The 16,992-nt window shown below is 52.7% G+C and overlaps 1 protein-coding gene across 1 annotated transcript in view; it reads right to left on the bottom strand.

Annotated features, from left to right (window-relative positions):
* HIVEP3 (HIVEP zinc finger 3) overlaps nt 1-16,992 on the bottom strand; it is a 125,832-nt gene that overhangs the window by 44,982 nt on the left and 63,858 nt on the right. The window contains exons 3-4 of the mRNA XM_072974653.1: nt 11,175-16,777; nt 7,073-7,218 (exon numbers count right to left, since the gene is read on the bottom strand). Of these exons, the coding sequence (XP_072830754.1) occupies nt 7,073-7,218; nt 11,175-16,247 (5,219 nt within the window). The 5' untranslated portion in view covers nt 16,248-16,777. The remainder of the gene's footprint in view (nt 1-7,072; nt 7,219-11,174; nt 16,778-16,992) is intronic.

Raw genomic sequence — 16,992 nt, 5'->3', positions numbered from 1 at the left:
CAAAGAGACTACTGGCTGGAGCACAGGGACTGAGGGGTAGAGTGGCAGGCAGAGGTCAGGGAGGACCTGGGACCAGCACACACAGGCCACTTGAGGGCCGTGGAGGGGACAGACAGGGAGTGACAGGGCCTGCAGATGTTCAGCAGGATCACATTGGTTGCTGGGTTGAGAATACACTGCAGTGAGTACGGGCGAAAGCAGGAGATTATATAATCCAGGTGGTTTGAGCTGGGAGGTGGGAAAAATGGGCAGATTCTGGATACGGTTTCACAGAGTGAGTTGATGGGATTTGTCAACAGAGGTGAGACAGAACAGTGTGGGGCCTGAACATGTAGGAAAATGAAGTTGCCTGTGCAGAGCTTGAACATGTGATTTTGCCTCCTTCCTTCAAAAGATATCCTTTTCTCCCCTGACCACTCACAAGACTTTTAAAGAGACACTCGGCAAAGGAGTGGTGCTGTGCGCGGGGTTTCTGCCTCCATTATACATTTTACAAACTTAACGTCACCGACCCTTCAGTAACGTGAATTTTTTTTTTGTTGTTGTTCTGGTTTGCATTTTTAGAGAGTGGTTTACCTGAGGGGTTTATTCTTTACACCTATCCCCAAAGCTCCAACTTACCATTACTAATTTAATTCACAATTTAGTCAATTTGTCCCCTAATAAATATACAGAGGTAACAAGTAGTCCCAAAGACCTAATTCAACAACATCCTTAGTCAGGAGTTCACAGTAGGATGGGGCTAGACAGCGTAGAAATTTAGAAATTTGGGATGGAAAATATGCTACACTTCTAGGTTTCAAAGTCCAAGAAGAAATGAAAAATTATTAGAAAAGAAAAACTTTAAATCAAAAAAATTTAAATTTATTTTTTAAAATTTAACCTTAAATTTTTAAAGTTTTTTTTTGGGGGGGAGGGATTAAGTTTGTTTGTTTGTTTATTTATTTATTTATTTAATTTTTTTTTTTTTTGGAATGGAGGTACTGGGGATTGAACCCAGGACCTCATGCCTGCTAAGCATTTATTCAACCACTGAGCTATACTCTTCCCCTCAAAAAAAACTTCAAATTTTTAAAAATTGAAACTATTCTTTCCAAGCTACTATTTTATAAATACACACACACACATTCTTTAAAAAATATAAGTACCCCATAAACAACATGTATTGGATATCTTACATAAACTCTTAGACGGCAATACAAATAAATTCAGCTATTAGACATTTATGAAAATACATGAGGTAGAAAAGCACACCTGTTAAAAATATAACTCCTTCAAGTGGAACAATACTAAATGAAGCAAACAATGTCTTTAAATGTATCAAGAGCCCCATGAGTCACAGTGGGTCTTCAATACCTGCCGTGCTACGTTCTAAGCATGGGCTCACTGGACGCCCAAGTGACCATCACACGGATGGCTGGAGACCCGACACGGAGCTCTGGGGAGAAGTCCAGCTGCAGATGCGAGTCTAGGAGACACTGGCCCATAGAAGGCGTATGGAGTCATCTTGAGAGTGAGTTTATACGAAGCAAAGGGGAGGCCCAGGGGCTGAGCCCTGGAGGCCCTAAGGTGTAGAGATCGGGAGATGATGGGAAATCACGAAGATGATGAGAAAGTGCTGCTGGCAGAGGAAGAGGAGGGTCAAGAAAGAGGTCTCCCCAGAATCCAGTGGACAAAGTGTTTCAAAGACTGGGGAGGGATCAACTGTGTCCAGTGCTGCCAGCAGGTCAGGAAAGAATGGAAGAGAACAGACCATGGAATTCTGCAAGGTCACTGTTGACCTTGATATGTGCAGCTTTTTTTCTTTTTAGGTCACATTGTGTCAGTTAGTTTCATTATCTCCCAACTTTACTTTTGGTTTAACTTAATTAAATATTGTAGTTTATTCTATAATTATAATGCAGAATATGCAGATTTATATGTATGTCTGTATATTCCTTATTAACATATCTATATCTATATACTTTCCTCTTTTTTTTTTCAGTAAGTGCAGTTTTTGAGGTGTGGTGAGTCCAAAGACACGCTGGCATGGGTCTGAGAGGCGGTGGGAGGAAAGATGGGAGGTGAGCATGTACAGTTGTCTCCTTCTGGAATTTTTCTTTTAAAGAAAAACAGAAAAATCTGGCGATCCAAGCCTTTTAGTTACAGGAGTATTTTTTAGGTGGGAAACTCTTAAATTCAGACGTGCTAAACTGAATGGGCCAGGGAGAGGCAGTGGCTGGAGTGATGAACTGGGGTGTACCGGGGGAGCTGGGAAGAGATGGGATTCAGTGCCCCCCCTTCCCCCCCACAGTGGGAGCACAGATGGTCTTGTCCCAGCTCAGCAGCTGAGTCCTGTTGTTTGCAAGTGGCGGGTCTGGCATGGACACCTTCTGTTAAAGGCCTAAAGGGCTCAGGGGGCAGCCCTGGGCTACCCCGTACTCGTGAGTCACCCTACCCACCCTCGCTGGCCCAGTGCACAGCTGGGCTTCTGTCCCCTGCCCGATATTCCAGTCCAGGCGGAGGCTGGGCTGCCTCTCTAAACCCAACCCATCCCTCGCCCCCTGCCTGCAGCCATCTTCTTAGGGCCTCCCACCCTGGCTGGGCCTGGAGGCCCACTTCCGGCAGCCAAGTATTTCCTACCCCTCCCAGTCTCTTCTTCCACACCTGCCCTTTGGGCTGAGTCCTCAGCTTTCCTTGCAGCAAGTGAACTTCAGCTAGGACGGTACAGGCATGACTCTCAGTGTAACATGTAACTTTGATAACTTTGTATGTGTGAAAACGACATTCTGTAACAAAAGAGCTCTTCTGAAGCAGCCGAGGCAAACGCAGAGGTGCTGGGTGAGAAGGCCAGGACGTCCTGATGGGCACTCCCAGAGGCTGGCTGGGAGGCAGGCCGTGCCCAGGTGCGAAGGCGACGGGGAGTGCAGGGAGGGGGCCGTGTGCCGGAAATCAGTGCCATAAACAGAAACTGGTGCATAATGAGGACAAAGCAGGGCCCTGGGACCCAAGCCAAGGCAGGACTTCATTCCAGGAGGAGAGAATTTCAGCGCCAGTGTTTTCCTAGAAGGGACGCAAAGAACTCAGGAGTGTGGAGGGACCCGAGAGATTAGGCAGAGGAGGGCTGAGTGCTGCCCTTTGGAGGTGGGTAGAATTCAGCGATGGCCAGGGCCCAGCAGGCACAGAAGGCGAAGCACAACAGGGGCGGGTGAGACTGTGGGACCAGGGAGATCGGGCTGTTTTGACTGGATCCTGCCAGCAAGGCGGCCACAGCAGGCTCTGGACTGAGGTGTGACACAGGCACAACCATGATCAAAGACACTCAGTGGCAGCAACATGGGGCCTGGAGAGAGCGAGACCAGAGCCTTGGCACAGGGAGTGAAGAGACATTACCTCTGAGTCATGGACCACTTGGTGCGGACACCAGAATTTGGGGGCTAATTGGAAGGGGGATGACGCTAAGTTCACGATGATGCTAAGGTTTTGAGTGTGAAGGGCTGGTGCATCATCTGGGCTCTGGATGTAGAGGGGGATGCTGCTGGTGACAGAGGGCTTGGTCAGCACACGCTGAGTTTGAGGTGCCCTAGTCTCGCAGGCGAAGGTGCCCAGGAGGCATGAGAAGCACTGGTCTGTAGTACAGGAGTGAGATCGTAGCTGGAGACCCAGATTTGGTGCCCTTGGCACAGTGATGAGGTTTGACGCCAAGGAGGTGGGTGACGTCAATGGGGAGAACACCCAAGACCAGAAGAAACCGGTCAGAATGACCAGGTGCACACGTCGCCTTTACACTCAGACTGCCGACCGACCCTCCTTTCCTCTCTGCCTGTCTTGGTCTCGCACACCCTCCAGCCCAGCCCGTCCCTTCCGGGAAGACCTCACCGGCTACTCCAGCCCCAGGGGTCCCCACCTGCTGTGAGCACCTCAGCACCAGCGGTCCACACCTCAGCACCGGGCCTGGTGCTGCACCTGAGCCAGCCTCCTTGACAGCAAAACCCTTGGTTCCAGGTATCTCCCGGCATAGAGCACCCATAAGGGTCTGAATAAACAGTTCCTCCTGGTTGGATTGATTAATTGATCAACTGCTCGGTTGGAGGCCAAGAAGAGTAAGGAGACTAGTGAAGAGAAGACTCATGAATGTTAGACTCATCCAGAATCTACTCTCCCTCTCTGGTCTACTGGCTCATGGCCGTGAATTAGATCTCTATGGATCGACGTGGATACAGTTCAAAATCCTTGGGGTGTCAAAACAGCAAGTTCCAGGCGTGTGCTGCATGTCTGGAGTATCCGGTGCTGTCTACCAAACAGCTCGGGTCCTCCCCGGTCCTCCCCGGTCCTCCCCGATCCTCCCGTGCACATGGCTGGGCTGTGCTTCCCCACTCTTGGGGAGCCCGGTGAGGCCATGCGGTTTGCTCTGGCCAATGAGATGGGAGCAGAAGCTTCCTGGTGGAAGCCTGAAGAGCCAGTGCACAATTCACCACCGCCCCTTCTCCCGCTCTCAGCCTCTTGTCAGCCCGGATCTCTGAGTCACTCCCAGGAACAGAACCCCATTGCACACCCCTGTCAAACAGGTACTGGAGTGAAATATAAATGCTTGCTGTGTTAAAAAAAAAAAAAAGAAATTAAAAAAGGAAGAAATGGGTCTAAGGCAAAATCCCGGTGACTTCAGGTGGGTGTGCTTGAAAGATGAATTCAGTATTTCCGGGGTGAGGGCAGCCTTGGCATTTTGGGTGGGACGAGTGGTTCTGTGGTTGGTTATAGGATGGTTGCAATTCTGACTCTGTCCATGAAGTACTGGTGGTGCCCCCACTTAGTCAACAACCCAAAATTATCAAGCCCACATTTCTAAATACTCCTCAGGGGGTGATACCAGCCCTAAGAGAACCAGGGATACTGAGGGGTCCCTAGAAGTGGGGGTGAAGATGCAGCGGGGGCTAGGTGGGACAGTAGGGCTGTGGGAGATGATCTGCCTCGTGGCACTACTTGACCCCCGAAGTGCTCAAATTAGACACGACAAGCAGAGAGAGTGAGGGTGATGTTCCTCATCCTCAGTGGACGGAAAAGAGTGGGACCATCCTGGAGGGAGATAACAGAGATGCGCATGACTGTGAAAAAACGCTCTGATGCCCATCTGTCAGCACCATGACCCACAGCCTTCACACAGGGCAGCAGAGGTACCCGGCATCCACCACGCGTGTAATTATCCCCTTTTACAGGTGGGAGGCAGAGCTGGAGAGGTGTGGGGAGAGTCTGAGCGAAACAGAGGTAAGTAAGTAGGAGAGATGTTCTGGGGCAGGGATGCCGAACCCTGAAAGAGAGGGGGATTCTGAAACAGAGCAGGGGGATTAAGTGACGACCTGAATGGCATGGAGGCGTGGGGTGAGGTGGGCTGGAGGAGGGACCGATGCCCAGGCTGTAGGAAGAAGAGAAGGGGGCTCAGGGGAAACCTTCACCTTTCACTTGAAGTAAGGCCGTGTGGCAGAGACTCTGGCCTGCAGCTGGAGCTGTGAACTAACCAGGATGGGGACAGGCTCCTGCCTGCTGCCTTTCTCGGGGCTCAGGCTTCCCCAGGGGAACGAGGGCAGCAGGGAGCCGTCTCAGGGAATCAGATCTGCAGTCTGGAAGCGGTTGCCTCTCAGGGCAGAAGCAAACCCCTTCCTGCACACCAGCTAACACTTAGCTGCCCCCGGGCCCCCCAGATGGTCCTTGAAGCCAGGGAGAAGAAGGAAAGTCACTGTGACCAGACGCACCAATCTTTGCATGAAGTCTCATGTGGCATGGGAGGACCCGATGATATGAGAACAGGAAGACACACGGGGGCGCTCTAACCAAGTAGCAGAAGAGGAAACCTGTCCATCTCCAGATGGAAAGTGGGTTAGTATTTCGAAAAGCCTCTGGTCTAGCATTTCTCAATGGAGTGGTTACTGGAACTCAGGGCAGGGTATTTCTCCCCTAGGGGGCCGTGTCTCTGACACGGCAGGATGTCATCTCTGACCCTCTCCCTATTAGTGTGACACCCCAAACCCCCAAGTTCCATTTCCAAATACCCCCTCTGTTGGTCAGTGCCACCTGAGGATGCCCACTGGTGGACTTGGGGAGTTTGGCAGCATCTGCTCTCCCAGCCCTACAGAGGGATCCGCCACCTTCCACGTTGACCTTGTGAGTTAGGCACCTGCAGGTGCCAGAGGGTCACAGGCCCCAGTGACATTCCCTGTTGGCTGGGGTTCTTGGGGACCGTCCTCCTGGGGAGGCAGGCTTTCCTCCATGATGTTGACCCTCAGGACTGAGTGGGACGAGAGCTGCACTGATCACACTGGGGACACAGACACAGGACCCTGAGACAGACACCACTGGACCTGCTTACAGACACCCACGTCCCAGGGATCACACATGTGGTCACACGGAACACAGCTCACATAACACATCCACAAAGCAGGTCTGAAACGAGGCAGCCTGCTGGAGTCCAGAGAGCCCCACAGTTGTGAGTCTTGAGATGTTTCAATCATTAGGTTTCCAAAGACAAGAACCAGAGGTGAAAAACCAGAGGTATTATTCTAAATATTTACCAACCAATGAATCCTGGACCCCCGGCACTCAAAACAGAGGCCGGTGTATGCAGCTGCAGTGAGCTATCAGCCCAGCAAAGAGCCCAGTTGGCAGGTCCAGAGTTCCCCCGTGGGACACCAGGCCTGCCATGGTGGTTCTTAGGCAGGACAGAGGACAGAGATGACTTTTGGGAAACATACACCAAGGTAAACAGCGGTCTGGACAGGAGACTCATTATCAACCCCAATGCAGTATCTGAGAAAAGAGGGGCTGGGGGAGGACCCAGATGGCTCTGGTCCCCAGCACACACCCAGCATCCTCCCCCTCCACCAAGGAATGGCATTCTTAAACAGAATTGGCTTGCAAGTCCCATAAAGACAGCATCTCCTTGATGGCACAGCTGGAAGCCCAGGACACCTGTGGGCATAGCCGTGGCCTTTGTGATGCTCACCGCCTCTGAACACAGATAGTACCACTCCGCAAGCCCGCAGGCAGGCGCGAGCTCTTCCTCCACACAAAGCAGACATTGCAAACCAAACATGATTCTTACCCTCCTTCGAAGATTTTGATCCTGGCCGGCTCCCCTCTCTTGGAGGCAGGAGCGTCCTCCTCCGGCTTCCCTCGCTTCTCCTCTTCCTTCTCCACTCTAGCTATCTCTTTCTGGGCTTCCGGGGAAACCAGCGAAGGGAGGTGAACCTGGCCCACCGCAGGAATGACAAAATCATGGCTGGTTAAACCGCTGTCATGGAAAGATGGCTTTGATGGCATTGCACACTGACACTCATCATGGCTCACTTTGTCTTCACTCTACCTAGTGAAGGGGTGCTATGAGCCCCACTTTACAGAAGGAGGGGCGCCAATCCCCAGAGAGGTGAATCTCTTATTCAAGGCCACATGGAGAGTCAGTGTCAGAACTGGGACTCTGACTGGTCTTACTCAGGGGAAGACCAGGCCTTTCCACAAGAGCTGAGCTTGCTCTTTCTTTCACACTTGTCTAGGGGCTTCTGGGGACAGGTCCTCATCTCAGTCTCCATCACATCAGCCTCAGAGAAGGCGTGTGAGGAACTGTCGAATAAATAAAGGAAGATTCTACCTTTGGAGATTAACTAGCCCAATTCTCTTTTACAGATCAGAAAGTCAAGGTCGTGCAGCAAGTTAAGGGCATTGCTGGGAGCAGAGTGCAGGACTCCTGAGGGAGGGCCCTGCCCCTCTAGAAGCCCCTAGAGCCGGGCACAGAGAGGTTGTGCTGCCCACCGAGGGGTGTGCATCTCAGGGAGCCCACTTACTTCAAGAGCTGCAGGCCTTGGTGGGGAGAGCTGGCTGGGTGAGAACATGTCCCCTAGATTCGCTAATGACAGCAGGGGGTGGGTGCTCCCTTGAATAGGGAGCAGCGATGCTGGGCTGGGGGCTGGGGCCAGCAGTGAAATTCTATCCTACTTCACGCCACTGTCATTAAGGTCATGAGGAACTGCACTGTTTACAGCTGGTGGGAGGAGAAAACATGTCTTCTGGCGCTGGACAATCTAAGAACCGCAGTCCCCATGCCAGCCACCACATCTGCCCCTATAAGGGGCAGAAAGGTAGCTGTCTGGGAATCAGAGAATCTGAGTTCTAGCACCACGTAAGACACTGCATGCTGAGCCTCCCCAGGGTGGGTTACTTCACCTCTCTGGGCTTCAGAGACTAAGGGGATTTAGACTATCTTGAAGATTCACTCCAGGGCCAGCTTTTATGACTCAGTGACCCCCACAGTCTCTTCAGATTTGGAGATGGGGATTGGAAACCAAATGAGGGTTTGGACTGCTGGTTTGGCAGAAGGCAGCTGACTTTATGTCATACCCATGAGTTCCAGAGCACACTATTTTCATTCCATCTTGACCTGCCATCTGAGCCAGCCATGGAATGACCAAGAGGCCTCCCCCAGGTTGAGGGATGACTTCTGTCTCACAACCAGGTGTGCTGTCTGGGCCAAGTTGGAGGACGCTAGTTTTAGAGGCAGGAGCCAGTCTACCAGGAAACGTTATTGGAACTGAGCAGGGGGACCAGGGATCCACTTTAGCTTTTAATGATAACAATGTGAATAACTACAGTAAATATGATTATTGAGCGCCAATGTGCCAACCACTATTCTAAACACACTTTGCATATTTTAACTCATTTAATTATCTCGACAGTCCTATGAACTAAGTATTATTATTATCTCTATTTTACAGATGAGGAAACCAAGGCCAGAGAGGTTAAGTAACTGGCCCAAGGTCACACAGCTAGTAAGTGAGGTCGTGGGATTCAAATCTGGGCAATTTGGCACCAGAGTCCTTGTTCTTAATCTCTTTGCAATAGTGCATGTTATCAAAATGATCCAAGGAGAAGAAAGGAAGGAGAGCAAAGGGGAAGGAAATGTGACTGCAAAGTGAACTCTTATATAAGATTGGGTTTCTCCTGGACTTAAACATAGAAAAAAAAACCTGTGATCACGCTTAAACCTGACTGGGTGACCTGGACTAGCACAAAGATGGTTAGGAAGAGCTCTAAAATGCTGATATAGCCCAAAGGGCCTTTTCAGAGCTGCTATGCTGATATAGCCCAAAGGGCCTTTTCAGAGCTGCTAACAGAGAATGGGAGCTGTGGGATGACAAATGCCAGCTCAGCATAATAGAGAACTTTCTTAAAGCACTGTCCAAAGATGGGTTGGGTTGTACTAATAGGTTGTGAGCTCCCCATCACTGGGGATATGCAAGCAGAGACTAGAGAGAGGTATAACTGTAGAAAGGCATCAAGCAGTGGACCATGCAGTTACATTAATGGATCAGACTGGTGTGCTTCTGGTAGGAAACATGCCAGTGAATCAAATGGAATATTCCAGGAAAAAGTTTCCAGGGTTCAGCTCATTTTAGGAAAGCAGCATTTTAAGCAAATGATTGCCAAAGTCACTTAAGCCAAATTAACTCTTCCTTCTTCTTATATGGTCTTCATCAAAACAGAGAGACAGTCCACACCATCCGAAAGAGCTTTGGAGTGAGATCCAGTTTTGAATACAGGCCATTTACTGTGTGTGGGGCCTTGTGCAAATTACCTGACTTCTTTGTGCTTTGATTTCTTCTTCCATAAAACAGCAATATAGTACCCTAACTGGCAGCATGGTTTTAGGGGATAAAAGTAATGTTGAGCACGGTACCTGGCACACAGTATGTGCACAATAAGTTCTAAGTATGACTATAATTGCAACAGCATCTTGGGAGTAGCCATAGCCAGTAAGAGACACTGGAGGGCAAATCACTCATGATGTTTATGGTAAGAGCGGAGACCTCATTTAAGGATGTCTGTAGACTGACAAGGACATTTAGAGAATAAATTTGGGAAACAATTTGGTGGAAAATATCCAGCTAAGCCAAGGACAAATTCAATGCACAAAAGTCACTCAATAAGAGAAGAGGATATGAATATAGGAGAAGTTACAGAACACAGTTTTGTTCATTTATCTACAATAGGAGTTTAGTTTAGGGGATTTACTTGGTCAAAGGATCTGGTCTGAAGACACATTAATGAACATCTTTAAATTTGCAGTCACTTTTAAGGTTTTCTTTCCTCAAATAATTGAAAGAAGAAGAAGAATTAAAAAGAAAAATAGACTGTGGAATCAGAGAGGTCTTGGTTCAGATTCTGGGTTTGCCAAATATTTGCCAGGTGACTTTGACCTCTCTCATCTTCTGACCCTCCGTTCCCTCATCCACAGAATGGAGATGGTACTGTAACCTCATAGGTGGAGATAAACATTGATTAATTCAAGGGCCCAGAACAGAGCCCAGCACAGTGGGGCTACTCAACCAATAAGACCAATTGTTATTCTACAAATGCCAAGTTAGCATAACACATCATGACCTGAATCTTAGGCTGGACTTGTCAGAGGATCAAAATGTCATTGGTCTGAAGCAAACTTGGAATTATCCAATTTCAAACTTCCTGAACTTGCAAGGATCAGTTCATTTTATGCCTCTTGATGCAGGCTCAAGTCAGAGGCAACGGAGGAGTAAACACGAGCCCTTTATCGGGGCTGTGCACTGCTACACAGCTCAGGTGAGTCGAGCAGTGACACTGCCACCTTCTGGTAAGAAGGAATACTGCAGCCAAGCTCTATTTGCTGTCCTACTCACAGAAAAGAAAGAGTATTTCAGGAGTCGTTTGTGTCAAATTCTAGACTCTCTGAAAATGGGGAGATTTCAAGTGGTACCAGAGAATGGAAATAGCAGATGTGGAGAATAAGAAAAGCAGTAAAGACTAACAGGACAAGGGGGAAATATATGATGGAGTGGCATTAAGTCCTGAAACTGCTATAGGCATTCCCATCAGCCAGATTTTCCAACTCAGTCTTTTGGCTGAGACGATAACTTTGATTTTACAATAGAAGCTAATGGGAAAGTGAGATCACTTTAAAGCTCCCTTTATTGAAATGTATGTAGTCTGATGATGTGAGGGACACTGATAAAGAAACCCAGTGTTTTCTTGTCAGGTTACCAGTCACAGCTGACAGAGAGGAAATCTGCCCACTCAACTGGCTCTCATTTTGCAAACGGAACTTGAGGAGACTATGGCTTTAAAAACTCAGCAAAGACATTTAAGCTCAGTGGGGAGAAGAAAAACAAGGCTGAACTCACCTCTGTCATGCGGGGCTTGCGGGAGCTGGATGGCACAAGCCTTCCTGTCTCAGGATGCGGAGCTGTGGCCATGGTGTATGTCTCTTTGCTCACCTTCTGCTTAGACCTCAGGAGGGACAAAGCAGCTTTAGTGGAAACTCCCGGAAGGTTGGGGTTGTACAAACTTATGCACCAACCAGCGTAAACAGAGGACCTCCTATCTGCATGCTGGATGTGATTTGGCTTAATGTAGTTTAAATAGCACCAACTGACATTAGTGGTCGTGTGGAGGCTGGGGAACTGCAGTACCTTCTTTGAGTCCGTACCTTCTTGTGACTTGGCTGGTCTGGGGGGCGTTTCTGACAGAGGCAGCGAGCTGGGAGGTGCCAGTGGAGGGAGGTCAGCTTGTTCCTTGGAATCTTCTTTCTTCACACTCAGTGGGAGCAACCCTCTTCGGTGAGGTTTACCAGATGGCTGGGCATATTCCTTCAAAGCCTCTGGGCCTGGGGCTGTCACATGGGGCGATGAGGGGTGGGGAAGGGGAGACATTTCCTTTGGGTCAGATGGATCCGAGGACAGGCTGGACAGTGTTTCTAGCTCCCTCCTGCCCTGGCCCTGGCTGCCCAAGTGGGACTTCTCTGGTCTCTTGCCATCCTCGGAGGTGGTAAGCACCACGCTGCACGGTTTTACCAGCTCAAGTTTTTCATCTGCCTTGGAAGCCTCCTCTTCCTTCACTCTTTTTTGCTGCTGGGTTTCCATGGTAAGTTCAAGGCTGCCAGCTGGTGAAAGGACGCGTTTGCTTCCCCCCACAGTTGATGAGCTCCCCTCCAGGCTCAAGACACTCTCTGATGACAGGGAAGTGCCTTTTCTTTCAGGTAATGTCACCGGCACTCTCAGGTATGGAGTCGGGAAACCTCTGCCCTGCTCTTCACTTACCCCGGCTGGTCTGGGCCCGACCTCGTACACATCTGCTCCGCATACAGACGTCCCTTTGCATGAGGGCTCCTCAAACTTAGGAAGAGCCACAGTTGCTGAGCTGCCCTGGGACTGGGTGACCAGGATCTGGGAGAGAGTGGTGTACATGGCGCTCCCGAAGGACGGCATGTTGGTCTGGATGCGGACGGGCACAACCAGAGACACCATGGTGTCTGGACAGGCAGGCAGGGCCAGCGGAGCGGCTGACGTGGGTGCTGAGCAGCTGGCTGGGGGAGCCACGGGGGGCAGCTGGATGTCACTGCTGTACTCTGTGCTGGGCGGGAGGCCAGGGGTTCCTGTTGCCAGCGGGGCCAGGCTGGTTTTGATCTGGGGCACATGGCCTTCCACATTGCCAGGGAGCTGGAGGGCGAACTGGGATTGCAGAGGCAGGAAAAACCCAGGAGAGAGTGCCGAGGATGCAGGGTATGGCATGGGGAGAAACGAAGGGGGCTGCCGGAAGGGGACGCTGGCTGGGTGAGGCATGAGCTGGGGGAGGTGGAGCTGGCCTGGGTGCAGAACAGTAGGTTGGAGAGGAAGTGGGGGTGCTTGAAATAAGGAGGGAGGAAGCGGGGGCATGGAGTATGGTGCGGAGAGCAGGCTGGACATGGCCTGGGTGGAAAAGAATTCTGAAGACTGTCCTGGCTCAGGCTGCAAGAGGTGCTGGAAGGAGAAAAGGGAGACAGGCGGGGGCAGGTACGGTTTCTCATGCAGGGGATGCTGAGCGACGGGATGGGGGAACACCTGCAGTGCTTCTGTGTAGGGCGGAGTGGCCTCCAGGGTGGGTCTGTCCGGCACCTGGCTCTTGCCTCCTGGGTGCCCGCTGTGAGAGGTGGCTGCCGAGGACATTGGGGGCAATGCGCTTTTGGCCGAAGATTTACTGGATGAGGGCTTTGGTTCCTCACTCTCCTGTCTTCCCTTGGGGGCAGCCTCCGGCTCAGTTTCAGGAGGCCTGCTCAGGGAGGCCTGTCTCACCAAAAAGCATTTTCTTCTCTCTGGTGGGGCGGCTGGGGCGGCTGGGGCGGCTGAGGCGGCTGGGGCTGGTGCAGGGGGGCCTGTCAAGGACAAGCTGCCATAGTCGAAGGATTTGCTGCGTGTCTCGGTCATGTGGGTGGCGTGGGAAACGTTGGGGCTCTGCTCTGAGGCTGACCTCCGCATCTCGCGGGCATGCGGGTGGTGGCTGGGGACAGTCAGCATGTGGGTACCCAAGGGTTTGGAGCGTGTGTCAGACGAGGGCCCAGCGGCCTCGGCTTTTCCGTGGTCATCCCTCTCAAAGGAGGCTGAGCGGCTGGACCCGCTCAGAGAGACACTGCTCTCCTGGCTCGGGCTGCGAGACAGAGGCACGGAGGACTCGAAGCTGGATTCCCCAGACGACTGGGCCATCTCTGCCAGGCGCAGTCTCTTCTTCTTGGGTGGCAGCTTCTCGGCTGGGAGCTGAGCAAGTGTCTGGCTACGCTGGGGCCACTGGAACTCCTCCGTCTTCTCGGGTTCCTTAGGGGGTGGCTCCGGCTCTGTGTCTGGCCGGTCAGGCTCCTCCGTCACCAGGATCTCAGGAACTTGAATGTTGGGCTGGCGGACCAACCTGGGCTGCAGGGAGTGAGCCGAGCGTCCGTGAGGGGCAGGCGGGGGGGATGAGAACGGGGCCGCAGACTTGTCTTCCCCTTCCAAGCCGCTGGGCTGCTCCAGAGAGTCGGACTTCTCAAAGGAGCTGGTGTGCTGGATGACAGAAATTTCTTTGGATGTGGTTCTCCTCTCCTTCCCTGATTCTGAGCCGGACCCTGGCTTGGGAGTCCTTGGCTGGAAGCCCGCAGATCCCTCCAGGGAGGGCACCGACTTGCTCGGTTCTGCTGGTGACTTGGTGGATTCCAAGGGAAGATTCCGAGCAGCCTCGGATGGCCCGGGGCTGCCAAACTGACTCTTTGTGGACTCAAGGGCAGGCGGCTCCTCCTCGTCCCCGAGGCTCTTCTCCTTCCTCCTCTTTCTCAGTGGAGTGAGCTCCAAGGTGGTCCCCAGTTTGTAATGCATCATCTGGGACCAGGGCTCATGCTCGGCCTGGCTCCTTTCGGCTTCCGGAGACGTGTGAGCACCTGCAGAGATGGGCTTTGCCATCTGAAGCTCTGAGCAGTAGTATTTTTTATGGGCTTCGTAGTTGTCCCTTTTCTTGTACCGAGCACCACATATGTTACATTCATAGATCACCCCTTTCGTTTTCAAACCCTTCTTGGTCTTTTTGGTGAGGTCGCTTTCCCTGGGTTCCGGTTCATCCGTGGGTTTGGAGGCTGCGTCTTTGCTGCTCGGCCCTGCCTCCTCGGAACTGTACTCCCCGCCCAAAGGTAGTTCGATGGCCGGCTGGCGCTTGAGCATCCGGGGGTGGGAGGTAAACAGTTGACTGCTGCGGCTCAGGGCTTCCGAGTCGGCGACGTGGTCGTCGAAGGAGTAGCTGCCTCGGAAGGTGTGGTGGGGGGTACTGAGGGTGCAGGTGGCAGAAGGCATTGAGTGGCTTCTCAGCAGAGGCACAGGGGGAGTGGTGCTGGGCGGGTGCTGGAGGCTCAGCAGTGATTGTTCGGGCTTCGTTTTCTCGCTGTGGGATGATGACAGGGGCTCTCGGTAGAGGCTGGATTTGGGTGACTCCATGCTGCTGCGCCGTGACAGTGAGCTCCTCCTGGGCTTCACGCTGTCTATCTCGCTGGTGTCCACCACGGCCTCGTTGATGGTGATGAGCTTGGTGATGTGCTCAATCACCTGTGTCCGGGGCACGGACAGAGGCACCAGGCTGGGCTTGTCTTCGGTGGACAGGGGCAGGAGGGGCTGGGTGGAAGTGGCAGTCAGCACGGCGGGCCGCTGCCCGATCCGCCCGCACTTGCCAAAGATGATCTCCGCATAGGACCTGGCGTTGGTGTTTGGGGGGCTGACCTGCTGCTCGGCGCTCTCGGAGCGTGAGAAGTACCCAGATTCGGTGCTCCCTTTGCTGCCCGGGCTCAAGAACGCCTGCTCGTCGATCACCTTTTTCCTCTCACTCAATCGGAGGGCCAGCTTCTGCTTTATGGTGTGGGTGTCTTCAGGTTTATGGCTCAGGGGGTGTTCGGATGAGGGTTCCACGAAGGGAGCGGGGTCCTCGAGTGACGGGGCTGAGCTGGACTGGGACAAGGAACAGCGCTCGTGGCTGGAACCCTGGCTCCCAGAGCTGTACAAACTGCTGGACAGGAGCGGGTGCTTAGGCCTTGGGGAGAGCTCTGCGGGGTGAGTGGATGTGGTGCCCGTTTCCTCTTCCGAATCGGTACTTTCTCCCTCGGTGGGCTCCTCAAACTCTTCCCCAGGGATCCTCTCCATCTCCAGCCCTGGGGGGTACATCTCACCGCCCATCCCCGAGGCCAGGCCAGCTTTGATGCGGTGGGCGTGGGACTTCCTGTGCTTGTAGAGGTTACTCTTGGTCTTGAAGGAGAAGCCGCAGGGGCCACAGGGGTAGGGCCTCTCGCCTGTGTGTGAGCGGATGTGTTTCTGGAGCACGCTGGGCTTGGCACAGGGGCGGCTGCAGTACTGGCATATGTACTTGCCCGGCTTCTGTGGTTTCCTCTCCTTCTTGGGTGCCTCTTCTGTGGGCTTCAAGGAGACCTGGGAGGGACGGGGCACGAAGACTTTGGGGATGCCAGGCAGGTCCTCGGTGGGAATGATGGAAGCGTGGGAAGGGAGGAGCTGGCTCTGAGGATGGAGCCCAGGGGTCACGAAGGAGCCTGAGGGCCCAGGTCTCATGGGGTCGACCAGCTGCCACGTGGACCCCTCCAGGAGATGCTCGGGTTTGCCAGGTGACATGAATGCTGGTGTCAGAGGGTGCTGCGGAAGCTGTGAGATGTGGACAGAGGCTTCGATGGAGGACCTCTTGGGGGGCTTCTGTGGCTGGCCCGTTTTCTCCTGAGAGCCTTCCCTAAGAACTGACGAGGGGCCTGGGAAGGGCTGCGGGGCTAGGAGCTCTGGGAGGGGGCCCCCTTGGGTGGCAGCTGTGCTGCTGCCAGGGTACGGGGCGCTGGATGGAACACTGGTCTGAATGGCCTCTCCTTTGGTCAGCCGCTTCCGGGGACTTCCCTCCGCCTTCTTGGTGCCCTTGACACTTTGTTCCGGATCCATGACCTTCACGGGGCTTCAGATGCTATTCAGGGAGAGTCAGGGCAGGCTGCATTTACGAATAATCCAAGTGTCCCAAGGAGGTGTCTGGCTTTGGCCGCATGGGTCCAGAGCTATGGAAGCCAAACCCAGGATGGTTTGGGGAGTTTTTTGCAAGTGTCACTGCCTGTAAGTGGACTCAGAGCAGGTCATCAGGGCCTGGACTATTCACATGAGTGAGGCATGGCCCTCTACTTTGCAGACAGAAAATGCGCCAGCACTTTCTGCCTGAATGTCTGTCGTGGGAACGTCGTGAAGGATGTCAATGTCGCCATCGTATTGTTTCAGTTGGCAGTGGCGAGTGGCCCCCTACAAGTCCCCTGTGTGCTATGCAAACCGCTGACGGCTGGAATCGGCTGTGTGCACGGCCCAGGCATCCCTGGTCCCCACACGAGAGAAGCCACGCTGGACGCCACAGGCAGCTCTGTCCTGCCTCTTGTCCCCTTTAATCCCGTGTTGGAGATGAACGGCTGCGGAGGGGAATTCACGATCTTCTATTTGACAAGAGCACACACACAGAAATACACATAAACAAGAGAAGAGAGCGTTACTGCAACTCATCCACAGCCCGGGCAGCTCCGACTCTGTGAGACCCAGTGAGATCCCTGAAAGTTAACTCAGGGAGACCCAACCCGAACCCACGTCCCCCAGCTCCATGCACTGGAGCACTGCCGATGCCTCCCTCACCCACATTCCCAGGGGTGCTGGT

This window comes from Vicugna pacos, chromosome 13, assembly GCF_048564905.1.
Source record: "Vicugna pacos chromosome 13, VicPac4, whole genome shotgun sequence".
Lineage (NCBI taxonomy): Eukaryota > Metazoa > Chordata > Mammalia > Artiodactyla > Camelidae > Vicugna > Vicugna pacos.
This window is presented reverse-complemented; position numbering and strand designations above follow the sequence as displayed.